General features: G+C 45.4%; 4 protein-coding genes across 4 annotated transcripts; 3 read left to right on the top strand and 1 right to left on the bottom strand.

The window, feature by feature from the left end:
* Window positions 1-2,269: 2,269 nt before the first annotated feature.
* TVP38_0 (Golgi apparatus membrane protein) lies at window positions 2,270-3,458 on the top strand (the record flags this gene model as incomplete). The annotated part of the gene is made up of 4 exons (XM_031147642.1): window positions 2,270-2,375; window positions 2,425-2,498; window positions 2,553-2,739; window positions 2,794-3,458. The coding sequence occupies 4 exons, from the start codon at window positions 2,270-2,272 to the stop codon at window positions 3,456-3,458; spliced, it is 1,032 nt and encodes a 343-aa protein (XP_031007971.1).
* Window positions 3,459-9,100: 5,642 nt separating this feature from the next.
* yjmC (putative oxidoreductase) lies at window positions 9,101-10,276 on the top strand (the record flags this gene model as incomplete). The annotated part of the gene is made up of 3 exons (XM_031147641.1): window positions 9,101-9,255; window positions 9,316-9,418; window positions 9,467-10,276. The coding sequence occupies 3 exons, from the start codon at window positions 9,101-9,103 to the stop codon at window positions 10,274-10,276; spliced, it is 1,068 nt and encodes a 355-aa protein (XP_031007970.1).
* A 106-nt stretch (window positions 10,277-10,382) lies between these two features.
* LHYA1_G002665 (uncharacterized protein) lies at window positions 10,383-10,826 on the bottom strand (the record flags this gene model as incomplete). The annotated part of the gene is made up of 2 exons (XM_031147640.1): window positions 10,383-10,524; window positions 10,573-10,826. Coding segments are annotated over 2 exons (396 nt in total), but the record flags the coding sequence as incomplete, so codon positions are not given.
* A 382-nt stretch (window positions 10,827-11,208) lies between these two features.
* Window positions 11,209-13,592, top strand: uaY_2 (Positive regulator of purine utilization; the record flags this gene model as incomplete). Its single annotated transcript, XM_031147639.1, has 3 exons — window positions 11,209-11,319; window positions 11,428-12,540; window positions 12,591-13,592. 3 exons carry the CDS (start codon window positions 11,209-11,211, stop codon window positions 13,590-13,592), a joined length of 2,226 nt encoding a protein of 741 aa, XP_031007972.1.
* Window positions 13,593-15,005: the final 1,413 nt, after the last annotated feature.

Genomic DNA, 15,005 nt, shown 5'->3' with positions numbered 1-15,005 from the left:
AATTCACATAGATCGAGATTATCTTTGACTCTTTAGTCGCGCGGATAGGATGTTGAATTAGGAACGTCTCAAACAATCTTCTTCTCTTCTCCAATATTATTTACAATTCGAAGTAATTTATATTGCTTGAGATTTACCTGAGGTAGCAGTATAACTTCAGGATAAACATACCTTCGTCTTGATGGGGTATTTTGGTTGCCATATATGACTCTTTTGGTAAGTGATGAAAATAACCCCGCATTTCCTCCCTTGTTGACGTCTCCAAACTGTTACATAAGCGAAGTCGTAACAATCTTTTTACACCTACTTACTTATATTTCAAGGCTTTCAGACAAAATGTAGAAGTTTCCCAATCTTAGTTACCAAGAGCAATGATATATAAGCCGATATATACCAACATAGGCTTGTGCAAATAGAACCCAGGACGGGATTTCCAGTTCTAGAATTCATCTCCAGAGGCGACCTATACAGTTTTCTACGCGCCAACTCTAAGCTTAAAGTCTGTTGCAGTAAAGCATCCGAGGATTTCTTTTGGTGGAGAGTGCAGTCTTAGTCATTTGGAAAGTCATAGATGCAGTCTCAGTCATAAACAACTTCACTTGGCGGATGCGGTTTGAGTCATTTGATGAACCGCTTATTCTAATGACTTTTACTCCTCCCATAAGACGTTGAACCTACGGCTAAATAGTCTCTTTACTACTACTCAAAAGGTGCAACTAATTATATCAGCGCTCGCTCCGAGCGTAAGGCGGCCGCTGTCATCAGGAGCACGGGTTGCGGCAAAACATGATCTAAGCAGTATTGCGAGCATTACGTACGCTCAATACGGGAAAGCTGCGTACTGCTATTTTTAATTCGACACTCCGCCTGATTATATGGGTGTCGCTGTTCGTATTACTTTTGGCTCTACATGGCGCAAATACAGCACTTTGGGCAGGTGTTTTGAAAGAGGTGACAGTTGACGACGGTGAAAGATACATGCTTCCGTGAGGGAAATAGCCCAATAATCCAAGGAAGGAGGTGCTTAACGGCATTAAAGACCAGGAAAAAGCCGGAAAGGGATTTGCGAAGACATTTAAGAAGTAGTGCGAGAAGACAACGTCGAGGTTCCGTTGATTGGGAGACTTTGCAATGCCATTTTCTCTAGCTACATAGCTCAATAATCAGAGAATATTGCTGTTTTGTATAGCTGACAAATGCATAGCTACGCGTATAAAGTGAACTATTTCGTAAGTTTTAAAAAGCTTCCGGTGTAAATTCATGGCCTGTTTAGTCTTCATCCCGAACTCGGGTTTCAGTTGACAACTTGTCAGTTTGAAGTCAGGACGTCTGAAATCTGGATGTATGAGAATTATTTTCAAAATGTAACTTCTCTAGCTTCAGATCTAGTGACTATTCTTATATATCACTTATGAGCGCAAAGATATTGACTTCGTGTTGTCAGAGAATTGTGGATATGCCGGATGACTTACCCAGTCACATGACATATATTGCATCGCTGTACACCGGCCCAAATTCTCTTTGTTATATTCTCTTTCTATTTAGTAGAATAGTTCATCATAGAACACTTGTTTCACTCTGATGTTCAACCTCGAGGGTTTTATAATCTTAGGTTTTCGTCTTGACACGTGATACCCCTTTCCAATCAATATGCTGCGAATCCACAAGATGAACAATGCAGATAACACCTTGCAATATATCCGGGATCCGTATCTATTCAGGCATTATGACCTCACGATAAGGCACCTCTAATAAATAGCAACACGAAGTATCTCAGCCTCCCTCAGCTGAAAGGATTTAAAGGATTTAGGGGACCAAAATAGGTATTTGGGGGCTAAAATTCCAATCTTACATACTTTCTCCCGTAAGAACTTCTGTCTTTTTCTCGTATCTTCCCATCCAGGCCATCCTCCTCTGTACAAGTACCGGGTTTACCGGTCTTGTAGATCCCGTAGATCTGTGCCTTTCCCCTAGATGAATCCTTTCAATCCATCGCAAATCATCGCTGGCGGCCCACCGTAGCTGAAACCGCTCCCTCAAACACGCTCTGCTTCGCGCCGCACAGTTTCCACGTCGCATATCGCGAAGTGCTGAGAACACGATCATTTACGAACTTCACTCTCTTTTAACATAAAGCTTCTTAGCCTCCAATCGCTCGTTCTGGTTATGTTTGCTACGCTGTTCATTCCTTTCTACTCGACGTTACCCCCTATTTTGGATCACGAGTCCCGCTAGTGTTTACCCCTGAGTATCAGGACAACGACCGACCATGGTGTCCAAGAAGCAAAAGTCCGGTCAGCCAAATCCAGAAGAGGAGGAGTTCGAATATAGAGATGTACAATGGAAAGATTTTGTTACGAAGCCGAAATATATACGTGGGGAAAACCTGAGTTCCAAATGCGGGGTCCAGCTAACAGAAAGAAGCGTTGTGGATTGTGGCACTTGTTGTAATAGCACTGTCTGCCGTGATTGTTATACGCCATGATCAAGTTGTAAATGTATATCCTCTATTCTCTCTCCCTTGGGAGAAGCAATGGTACTAATTTGGATAGGCCATTAGACCAGCATCAGAAAAGATCCGGGACCTACCTGCGGGGTTTCTCATTCCGATAATTATTTTGATCATTATTTCTTTCCCGCCTTTATTTGGCCATGAGATTGTTGCTTTACTTTGTGGTGTTGTTTATGGACTCTGGATAGGCTTTGCCGTCGTTGCCGCTGGAACTTTCCTCGGGGAGAGTAAGTTTTCCATTCCCTGAACCCCCGCCCCCTCAACGAGAACTCCTTTAACAGAAGTCGTGCAGTTGGGACATGGTACGCTTTCAAGTACGCTTTTAGAAGAAAAGCCGTCAAACTCGAACGCACAAATCTCAACTACGGCGCACTGGCACGCCTCACCAGAGACGGTGGATTCCTGGTACGGCCCCTCCAACCCCATACCAACACAAACCCTAACAGCTTCCTCAAAGATTGTACTTATAGTTCGGTTCTCCGTAATACCCTCCCACTTCTCCACCGCCGTATTCTCGACCTGCAACGTCAAGTTCTGGTACTTCGCGATCGCAACCTTCGCCACGCTCCCCAAACAAATCATCCTCGTTTACGTCGGCGTCCTCTTCGCGCAGAAAAGCAAAAATAACACTATCAACGACATCGTGTTGGTTATCACATTCCTTATTACTGTCGCTGCGGGGGCCTATATATATAACAAGATGAGGTTGAATAAGAGGTTATTGTTGGATGAGCAGGCTGCGAGATTGGATGCCAAGCAACGGATTGTAAGCCAGGAGTTTCAACTCAATGCTGACGTGAGGGAGGGGGATGATCAGTGGCAGAGGGAGAGGCATCCTGAGAGTCCTAGCTATGTGAGGCCGCCTATGCAGGCTAGGTGGACGGGGGAGACGCATGAGATGGGGGACATGGGAAGACACAGGGCGCACCCGCAAGAATTTATTTGACTTTTTTCGTGTATTGTTAGGTTTGCAGAATGGAAAAATATTGGGAAAAGGAGCGAGGCGATTGTTTGCGACTTCGTGACCCAACTTGTCTTTGCATTGCAGTGAACTACTACGGGACATATCAGGGCCTTCTTCCAAGTAAATCTTTCCCTCGGGCTTCACTCTACGCCACCTCTTCCTACTTTCTGCTAGACGTGTATAGGTTGGACACAAGCTTACTCCCATTTACTGTACCTAACTGCTTGAATTCCTTCTCCCCCTTCCCCTTCCTGCGCTTTGCTCTTGCTATACCCACTCCATGCCTTTTGCCCTTTCCCATTTAAACAATAAAGAAACCGAAGTAATAATCAAGTAAGGCTTCTGTCTCTGCTGTGGAACCATCCTATGCATAAAAGAAGACAAAAGAGAGACTGGCGAGATAGGAAAAGCCAGGCGAAAAGGCAAGACAAGTGCTTTTGACCCTGGATTTGGGTCAAAACAATTGCTGCTCTGACTTCAATCAGCAATGCCCCTGAGTTAATCCATGTTTCGACGAGAAAATACTTACTTCGGTTATTATAGCACTTTTCAGAGCCTCTATAGATTGAAGCCCGTCTCGGTAGAGGTGTGAAGCCTAAGCTGCACGAGCAAAGAGCTCCCAGGCATGAAGATACAAGTTCAGACCTCTGCACCATCCGCGTGAAGGACAACTCCTAGTTCTCGAATTCCTTCTGCGTTCTCCTTACTAATCTGACCTCGTGGTCTATCGTCAAGCTCATTCATGAATTCGAAGAGGAAATCACAGAAAGATCCAGGGAAGGTTTGTCGTCTGCGATTGGCTTCTGTATAGAGAGACTCAAATTCCAGAATGAGCTCCTTTTCTTCATTTTGAATCTCGCAGACTTCATCTTGTTGCCTGGATGAGAAACGATCTCCAAATTCGAACCATAATGGTAGTTGGCAACAGGTTTGTGTGAGTTGAAGCTCGTTGAATAGAAACATCCGAGTAATCTCCTCAAAAGAAGTTTCTTGGATGTCTTCTTCCTCGTCAAAAACTCTCAGAATCCAATTTGCGAAAGAAGACAAAGAATAACGAGTGGATGCTGCACATATTTGCGGGCTTTTTGATCCTCCTTTCCCTGTTCGAGGATTCTTCCATTGGCTTGGACATTCCTCGTGAATACGAATCAACCACCAGCTATGATTTAAGAATATGCCGAATGGTGTGCACGAGCCTTTAGAACACCGACATTCGCAAACATGAGTACCCGTTGTCTGGGAGTTCCGACCGAGAAGTTTGAGAGACAGTGCCAACACGGAGAATTATGAATCAGAAATATCGTGGGTCTCTGAATACGGACCAACCGCGTGGCCATGGAGATGGCAAAACAAGCGCGAAGTCCATGATGATAATCTCAAAGCTACATAGCTCATCTGACTGACTCCACAAGCATCGACTATTCTCAACGGATTTGCTCCCTTTGAGATCAACCAGTGGAAAGTATCTGCGCTTATAGACGGCACATAACATGCCTGTCGCATGAGTGGCATTCTCTGGTTGTCGTCAAGGCTATCGATGTCTCGGAAACCAGCGCGATATAGTGCTTCCATCTCGTCGGATGTAAGATAAAGCGTGTGGAATACAGTAGTATGACCGCTAGGGGCATTTAGAGCACACGGTACACTATGTCCTGCATCCCTTATTTTTTGATATACCTCTCCAGAATTTCTGTCTAGAAGGCCGGGGGAAGATGTAACAAGAATTTCAAAATCTGCAGGTAAAAGTATCTGCTTAGCTAACTCGGTTAGTCGTATCCGCCTGTCCACCAGGGCAGTACAGAACATGTCAAACTTTAATTGTTGCAGATGAGTCTTTGCCGACATTGCTGCTTGGGTATACATACTGTCTGGGGTACTTGGAATCGTAACAGGACTGTCGACGGCTAGGAGAGCTTCTATGGACTCTAGATCATTGAGCTTGGAGGCATAATCTATTGGCTATAGTCCGTCATTATCAGTGATATCGGTAGCTGCTCCGACAGCGAGGAGCTGATTTGTTCCCCATGGCCACTTAGCACACAAGTGCAATGGAACCTGACCTAGTCTTTTCTCTCGTTTATACTATCGGGATGCTTGATGAGTGTCCTTTTGAACTCGGTTGCAGACCTGGCAAGAACTGTAGATGTGAAAGCACCGCAGTCATAAACTATAAGACAAAGCATTAGATAAAGCTATTCAACCTTTTAATTAAATTTAAACTCACAATCCATGTATTCGGGGAAATCACCTATCACTTTAAAGATGAATAACGGGTCGAAAGTTAACTCCTCTGGACCGGGCAGTGTTCCAAACTCAAGGAGCGATGGCCATGAGTGGTATGCAGCGGGGATGTTATCATTGCGCTCCAGACACATAATGGTCTTAAAAGCGCTTTTCGTCGAAAACTTAGTAAATAAGCGGATTTTCATGGATTATTTAAGAATATTATCGCTGACCTAGTAGGTCCTTCAAGTTTTTGGTAGGGAACGAGTCGAGTGACATTTATTGGTACCCCAAGTTGGGCAATACCAACAAGTAGATTCATCCGCCCACTGGATAGTTGTTGATCAGTTTTGAAGCCATTGTCAAGATAGTAAGTTAATGATTTCAAGGCAAGCTACGATCAATTAACAGAGAACATAGGTTTAAGAACGTGTGGTTTACTGACATCTAGAATAGTCTCCCCATTGCTATTTATGTCATTCGGGGAAGCTTTGCTTTCACAGAAAAGAATTGTGAGCTCCCGCAAATTGTTCTCCATGTGTGCCACATAAGCACTAGATAACCCCCTTCTATGAGCAAAAGCAAACTGGTGTATCTCTGGGAATAATCTAAATGCTGGAGAGTCATCTCGACAAAGTGTTTTTAGTGTTAAGTATGGCACTATGGAAAATCCACCAGCCCCACTAGTCAAAGATACTGATACCTCAACAGCTTTCATTAGAAAGCTAGTGCACATAGCCTTAACCACTATCACACTTGTTTGGCTTTGCCTGACCCTGGAGAATAGTGGGCATCCCCTGTGGTGACTTGTCAAAGTTTTCGTTGTCATGTGGAAGTATTTCCTTGACGGCCATGACCTAGATGGCCTGTAGAATTCTCGACAAACACAGGTCTTCTTGAACTTTGAATGGTGCTCTAGGATTTCTCCACTACTAGCATAACCTTTCGAGGCGGGATGTTGGCTTTCAATGATAGTGTCAATACTATCAAGCTCGTCGCGCATCAGGCCGGGCTTGGTGATACATTGGAGCTGCAGGCGTTTGATATCTTCTTCCTGCATTAGAGTCAGTCATTGTCGAGTATGAGATACCAGAGTTACTACAATGGTACTAAATCGTTTAACCATATCTGCAGATACAGCCCTCCTAGTGTGAAGTTGAAGTTGGTCACCGCCATTATCCTTAAATGTAGATATGATAATGGAAGCCATTATTGAGGGTAGCGTCTCGAGGTTTTCCTGAATGAGAGGCAGTAACGGCAAATGCGTCTCGTATGTCTGGAATTGTTGCTCCAAATTGGCCAGGCTCTTCCCAGCAGTCTGTGTGTTCGAAAGCAATGATACTGTGTTGTCCCTGATGGCGGGTAGGGCTTGATGAGCTTGCTCACTCACTGTACGAAGCGACTGTACTGATTGATTCATCGTGTCGATACCTTGGTTGGCAGTGGTAAGGTTTGTCCCTATAGCAGTTGTCTTGCTATCCAATGATCCTAAACAGTCGCTAGGGGGTTGACAGTCAGTCAGATATAATTGGTCTCGTTATAGATTTAGATTGATTATTGGGGACTTACATGCCCAAAGCTCCAACCGCAAGCCCCAAACTAGCCTCGAGGGAAGCGACACAGTCTTTGATTCCTTTCAACGTACTTTTCTTGAAGGGATACACTGCCCTCTGGACCACAGATTTGACTGAATTTTGGCGAGCTGCTAGAGGCATAGCGGCCTCAAGTTTCTCCAACTTTTTATTCAGAACAGCTACGTGGCTAGAACATGCTCGGATAGAGGACTCAACCTGTTCTTTGGAGGCGGACGGGAATGTAGAGCTGTCGATGCACATCTTGAGGCTTGTCATAATATCCGAGACTCTTCCTAGGTATTGGCATAATGCGTCAATATCCTTGGGATAAGCCTTTCAGGAGCCATAGTAGTCCACAAGGCTTTGGCATATCGTTATTCCAAACGATAGGATTCCAGTCGCGCCGGCAGTGATCGAAAGTGGATCCATTGTTTCTTTCTCGCGTCAAAGTTATGAGCAGTGAGGAACGGAAGATAGAAGGATTTGTATTTCTGATGACTTTGGAGGTGGTTTGAAGGGAAGACGTGGCAAGGCTGGAATAGGTATTAAACCACGATTCCAGATCGGCATGAGAGCCTGACCATTACCACGTGCTTCTAAGAACTCGTTTCTGCCTAACATGCGGGTTACTGCATATTTTTGCTGCGCTGCAGGCTTTTCGCCGGGCAGACTTGCATCTCAATCGCAGCCTGCTTCATGAGAATAAAACTCAATTGTGAGATCATATCACTCAAATACCCTAAGGAAGCAAGTGAAACATATGGGTGTTATGCAAAAGCAGTATGACAGAAAAGGGGGCTGCCCACACCCTCCGGCCATAATCTACCGCTTGCATAACATGATGCAGGAGCACTTAATTGCGAAAGAGGGGTAGTGCAACTCGACGTCGATTCTGTTTACCAGAGACGAGATACACAACAAAATCTAAAGCTGAAAATATCCAACGAATCCTCGAGGGAAAGATAAGTTCTTGCGCAAACTCCGTTCGTATTGTAGGTCATAGCCAATACGGGGAATATTCCGTGTAGTCCATGATAGAGAATACTTCTCGTATTATTCATTAAAGATGTCTGATTTTTGAGACAAGATTTTTAAGGATGGAGGAGGGCTCGCACATGTGAATGTAAAGTTTGTCCCGGTGTTTTTCGTGACCTCGCAAGTTTATCTCCTATACAAGGTCGAATCACCTATAGTAATAATGCACCTCGCCAGGCTTGGTGGGAGCTCTCCGGCGTTAGCATAGCCCGAATTATTGCCCGCTAAGTATTTTCAAGAACCCAGGGAAGCTATGCCTTGTCAATAAAACTAGCTCCCTTCACCCCTCATACGCGTAGCTATGAATAAAAAGGGGTCAATCGAGCCAAGCGAGAACAATTATCTTTGCAGTGTCTTCAGCTATACAGCTCGAGACATGAGTGTATTGGCTATTACTCCGCAAAGAGGGAAACCCTTGGTTTTGAGGTACTTCATGGAGATTTGCACAACGCTGTGTCCTCATAACATGGATACTAATAAGAAATAGATCAAACTTAGTCTCGAGGCGGTAGATGCTCTAGTGATAATCCACAATCCCTACTGAACCTGTTTCACACTAGCATAACAATATTTCTTTTGTAGCCCTGATAATGGTTCTCTCGTTATAAGAGTTTGAAAGTCAAATACTTGCTTTCTCAATAGGGACAGGCCTGACCGGACGGGAAATCCGCAACTCTCTGCCCCACTTCTGTTTACAGCCCCGCTCCTTCCCCACGATCATTTCGAGCTATTAAAAGCTTCGGACTCGACGAAAGAATTCGAAACTCGAAACTCTGCACAAAAACATTCAAAATGGCAGAAACAGATACCAAGTACAGCTATGTTACAGCTTCTGCGGCGAAAGATTTCGTTGAAGGAGTACTCGTTGGAAATGGCGTAGCTGCAGCCAATGCAGCAATTATTTCGGATTGCCTCATTAAAGCCGATATGCGAGGCGTAGACACACAGTGAGTTGGACTTGCCTATCCATTGAGTTTATGGAGTTTTACAAAGCTCGAATTTTCTAGTGGGATGAATCGAATCCCGTCCTACATGGATCGTGTAGCCCAAGGAGTCCTCGATGCAAAAGCCACACCGGAGCTGAAGAAGCTGACTCCTGTAGTTGCTCAAGTAAGTCCTTCCCCCGCTGAGATATATAGCATATTAACCTAAATGTAGGTCGACGGAAAGAATGGTTTCGGCTTTCTGGCAGCGCACCAAGGCATGCAATGCGCGATCGAGATGGGAAAAGAATTTGGCATCGGCATGGTGTCCATCAAGCATTCGAACCATTTCGGCATGTCAGCTTGGGTGGTGCAGCAAGCTATTGATGCAGGTATGATGAGTCTTGTCTTCACGAATTCTTCTCCCGCATTGCCCGTGTGGGGAGGACAGTCAAAACTCATGGGAGTCTCCCCTATTGCGTGTGGTGCACCGGCTGGGAAAGAGCGACCATTCATTCTCGACATGGCACCTTCTGTTGCCGCACGCGGAAAGATTTACAAAGCAAAACGAAGGGGTGAGAAAATTCCCCTTGACTGGGCTTTAGATGCTGAAGGTAAGCCAACCGATGATCCGTCGGAGGCATTGAAAGGAGTCATGCTGCCCATGGGCGGACCGAAAGGCTCAGGATTGTCAATTATGATGGATGTTTTCTCTGGAGTACTCTCCGGATCTGCATTTGCTGGCCATGTCACGAATCCATACGACCCCTCGAAGCCTGCAGATGTGGGTCACTTCCTTATAGCTATCAAGCCGGACCTTTTTATGAGCTTGGAAGACTTTAAAGAACGGATGGACTACTTGTATCAGCGGGTTGTTGGATCGGATAAGGCAGCTGGTGTCGACCGGATATATTTTCCAGGGGAAATGGAACAACTAAGATATGAAGAGAGAATGAAGACAGGTATTCCATTGGTTGAGGCGGAGATTACGGCTTTGAATGCTGAGGCTGAACGAGTCGGAAGCAAGCCAATTGTGCTATTCTAAAATTAAAAGAAACTGAGAAACGCAGCTCTCAAAGTTCTTGATTGTCTATTATTGCGTGTGGATGAAGTTGCTTTCTCTATTCACTTATCCCTACCCCTACAGCCACTTATTCTTCCTGCGCCTGGTTTACAAACCCTTTCATCAACCCATCTCCAATCGACCGACACATATATTCATCTTCCACATCAACTTCGAAATCAAATCTCATCAAATCTTCCTTGTACGGAAACATGTAAGTTTCGGTAACTCTTCACAAAATTAGCTTCAACCTTGCTTTCTCAACCGATCACACTTACCTGTGATGTTCTTTACTAGCTTGATACTCCGTCAACGCCTCGCGATTCTTATGATAACTGAGCAACGCATAATGAAACCCTTTACTCTTCTCGATCGGATCGGTCACTGATGGTCCTCCTACGATTAATCGTCCGTCGAGAACGCTGGGTAGGGATTTGAGTTGTTTTAGCTCGTGGACGAAGGTTGCTTTATGGGTAGCGGATACGGTGGGGAGGAATTTGAAAAGGACTACAACGGTGATCAATAAAGATGGATCTAGCAATACCGATCATGGAAGACGGACCGATATGAATTAAAGTCATTGTGATTTTCAAAGTGCTTGTTGCAGGGTTGAGTTTGGGTAGGGGTACGGTATTACGAGAAAAGGGTCCGAGAAACGGATCGAGTGACAGATACAACAAAGTGCTATTTACATGAAAACAACAAGCCCAATATGGTCATTTATGGTACTTTTTCTGGCATCTTGCTCTAGTTCTTATTCGGCAGCCTAGTCAAGTTTAGCGTTGAGCGGATTTTCCGCTCCTACTTAGCTTGCTGCAGACTTCAACGCATTCTCCGTCACACCAACAACTCCCCATCAACACCTTTCGGAATTTTTGATGGACCCTCTCGATTGATGCGGCCCGTATCTCAGTATGAAAAGTTCTGAAAACCCTGCAGCGGTAACAAATTCGCCGAGTCGAAAAACCCGTCGCACTCTTCGTGTGAGAATCGCCTGCTTACGTTGCCAGCGGAGGAAGATTAGGGTACGTAGTTCCGATATACATGCGACTCTGGGACATGTTATCTGCTTGGTGCTTGATATTTCTGCCAAGGGTCGCTTTAATGTTGCTATCCACTAACTCTCCATACAGTGCGATGGAGCCGTCCCCTCTTGCGGTTCTTGCTTGAAAATCGGGACAGAATGTGTTGATGGGGGACAGGGACAGAACCATGAATCTCCCCGAGCACATATCACCAGCCTGCAAACCCGAGTTCGATGGCTTGAGACCATCATTCGGACAAGGTGTCCGGATGTTAATCTAGATGGGGAGTCTCAAGTATTCAATGTTGACAATGAGACTATAATGGCCTCGGGCGGTAGTACACCAAAGACTACCAATATCTCAGATGGCTTTCAAGAATATCAACAAGAAACCCATCTCGAACGCCACCCAGACCCAGACTTAGACCCAGACCACCCACGAGAAAATGCTCCGGCACAAGACCAGTCCTCAAATCTCCGCCATGAAATTGGACTGGTGTCCCTCTCCGCAGGCACAGACCCGAAATACATCGGTCCATCCAGCGGTTACTCATTTGCCCGGCTTCTCCTAGCATGTGCAGCGCGGCAAGGACACCCGATACCTCCTTCAAATCGCCGCGCAGAAGTCAGCGACCGTTTTGCTTTCCTGCTCCCAAAGGACTCTGTCTCAGAGCCTCTACCTCTGGATATGAACTACACCACCAAGCTCTCAAACTCGTATTTTGAGACGATACATCCTCAATATCCATTTTTGCATCAGCCGAGCCATGAAAAGCTGGTTCGGAAGGTTTATGAGGAGGCGGATCCCAGTCCCGTAGATGTTTTCCAAGTCAACATGGTTCTTGCTATATCTGCGATTATTATTTCTAGACGACTGAAGATCTCCCTTCCAGGCGCCGGATATTGTGCTAGTGCGATGAAGTTTTTTGATAAAATCTACCTCGAGAATTCATTGCGGGGACTGCAATGTTTGCTACTGCTGCTCGTATATACATTCCACAGCTCTTCCTTGGGACTGAATGTGTGGTATCTGAACTACCAATGCATCTCTGCATTGCTGGATCTAGGGTTGCAAAGAGATGTCAAATCGGGAAGAGGTATCTCGGTGCTTGAGCAGGAGTTGAGGACCAGGACATTTTGGGTGATTTATACGATTGATAGACAGGTTGCGACGATGATGGGAAGACCCATTGGGCTTAGAGACGAAGCCTGCGAATTAAGGGTATGTGAGGGTTCTTTTCTGAAATACTGCTGACTGACTGGACTTTCAAGTTGCCAGCTGATGTAGATGACTACAACCTCTCAGCAACCGGCATCCGACCTCGCCAAGAAGGGGAACCCCCTACACATATGAGCTGCGCAATACATCTCTTCAAACTGGCGCAGATAAACTCAGAGATCAAATACATTTGCCACAGCATCTCCCACAAACCACCTCCGTACTCATATCCGAACATACCAGATTTTTCAGATTGGCAAAAGGACATTGATGCGAGATTACACTCCTGGAAGCAACAAATACCACAATTCACGGGCGAGCGAATATATATGACCCGGCTCTGCGAAAGAAAATACCATAAAATTATGATGCTACTTCACGGTCCTAGTCCAGCGATACCAAAACCCTCACTTGAGTCGTCAAAGGCTTGCTATCAGAGCGCGGTCGCCGAGATACGGCTCTATAGCCAATTGTACAAACAAGACCTACTAGTTTATAGTTGGGTGACTGTGCATTCGATATTCTTGAGCACACTCACGATGCTTCACTGCATTTGGACTGTTTCTGCAATTACCGTTAGTACACAAATTGATGACATGGTGGCTATATTGAAGGCCGGTTCGAATGTGCTGAGCGCAACAGGTGAACACTGGTCCGAGGCGAAGCGGAGTAGAGATGTTCTGGACGGACTCTCCGTTCCTACCATCCGCTGGCTTTTGGACCATAAAGCTAAAAGCACGCAAAACGGGGCCAATACTCAAGGTAACCATCAAGGGCCTACTCAGTCATCAGAGAAAGTGGCGCACATTACTCCCACCGGTAATTTGGAGGGCTTAAGCTCGATACTATCATTTGCACAATCAACAGATTTGAATTTCGATGGAGAGTATTGGGGTTCTGCATTGTACGGTTCTATAAACGGCGACCTCAGCTTCACAGAAGAGGTTGATTTCAATGATCCGGCAACTTTGAATGCCATCATGCAGGGAATGCTTACTACAGACGTCCATATCGGTTCGGAATACGGCCCAGATTTCGGAATGGCTTTATCCTAGGTGCGACGAAGTCAACCAATAAGATAGTATGTCATATCCAATGGCACGAATCGTCCCTTGATCTCAAATACAGCCAACTCGGCTAGTTTTACACCCCTCACGCATTTGTTGGCATCCCTATCTGATCAGTTGGCTTGCGGGCGACCTGCTTTGAAGAGGCACGTGGTATACACCAACTAATCTCATTTTTTTACTTGCCTTTTGTATTGCATCCTCTGAATGGGCCAAAGGCAGAAAGAGTTTTGCGAATGATAAATCACAAGAAGTATTCGCGATCGCAAACATGGCTATACCCTGCACACTTTAGGCAGCATGTGGCTGAGCAAGGCAGAACCACCAACGACCACCAAGAATCCCACATTTGAAGTTTGGTTTTTTTTAAAAGGAGCAACTCGCACAACTCTTTATAACTATTTGGATTGCAGTCTAAGGTTGATATTTGCTTCAGGCTAGAACGCCACCCTCCTTTCACAGAACACACAACGTCTCATCCAGCGAGCCTACCGCCCTCATGACGCGCTCCCAACTACAATCAGCGGTGATCCAATCTATCATCCTAATTGCCCTTGAAATGATAATATCACATGAGATTAGTCGTAACGCATACAACAACGTCTGGGAGGACCCGGTCCTCAAAAATCTCACAACGGCCTACAAGAACATACCACAAAACGCCACCTTATCTTCAGGCAGTGAAGATCCGTGGGTGGAGAATCCCGAATCCTTTTATTTCCTTCGGCTGCCGCGGGGTGTACTTATCTACGCTCTGCTCTTCCCGCTGTCATACTATTGGCATATCTACTTAGAGCGGCTCTTCCCAACCCGGCCGCGAGGTCGCCAGGTCAACTACGAGAAAAAGGAGAAAGTGGAAGTAGAATTGAACGCAGACCAAGAAGAAGAGGTTGTGAAGCGTGTATGTAAACTTCCCAAGACTTGTATTTTCTGGGTGGCTTGGACAGATTCGGGAGCATATAGAAAGCTCGGAAGTTCTAAGATTCCCCCGAGCTCCCGAATCTTTAATGATTCAGCAATGCTAACTCGGAACTTGTAGTTGATCGCACAGGGCAAGATTCAACGTTCTTCGGTCAGCAAGTGGAACACGCTTGTTAAATGGGTACTTCATGTCACAGTAGGGAAGCTTTGGATGCTCTCACTTGTACGTTTAATAGTAGGCTTGACATCGAGGTCACGCCCAAAGGGTTTGCAAACCTTCAAGACGGTATGCGACTTTTTTTATTTATTCCATACCTCAAACTTGACTATTTTCGGGCAGGCCAACCCATTTAAAATAGGTAATTAGCATCTGTGGCTAATACAACGATCTTAGGAAATACTAATGCTGTTCTTTACCTCATTCCTAAGCCTTGGTCCCTTTGCCTCACTCATCGGCTTCATCGTCGTACCCGCGACAAA

The sequence above is a fragment of the Lachnellula hyalina genome (genome assembly GCF_007821495.1).
Source record: "Lachnellula hyalina strain CBS 185.66 chromosome Unknown contig00021, whole genome shotgun sequence".
NCBI lineage: Eukaryota > Fungi > Ascomycota > Leotiomycetes > Helotiales > Lachnaceae > Lachnellula > Lachnellula hyalina.
The sequence above is the reverse complement of the archived record's forward strand: the minus strand, read 5'-3'. Positions and strand labels throughout refer to the sequence as shown.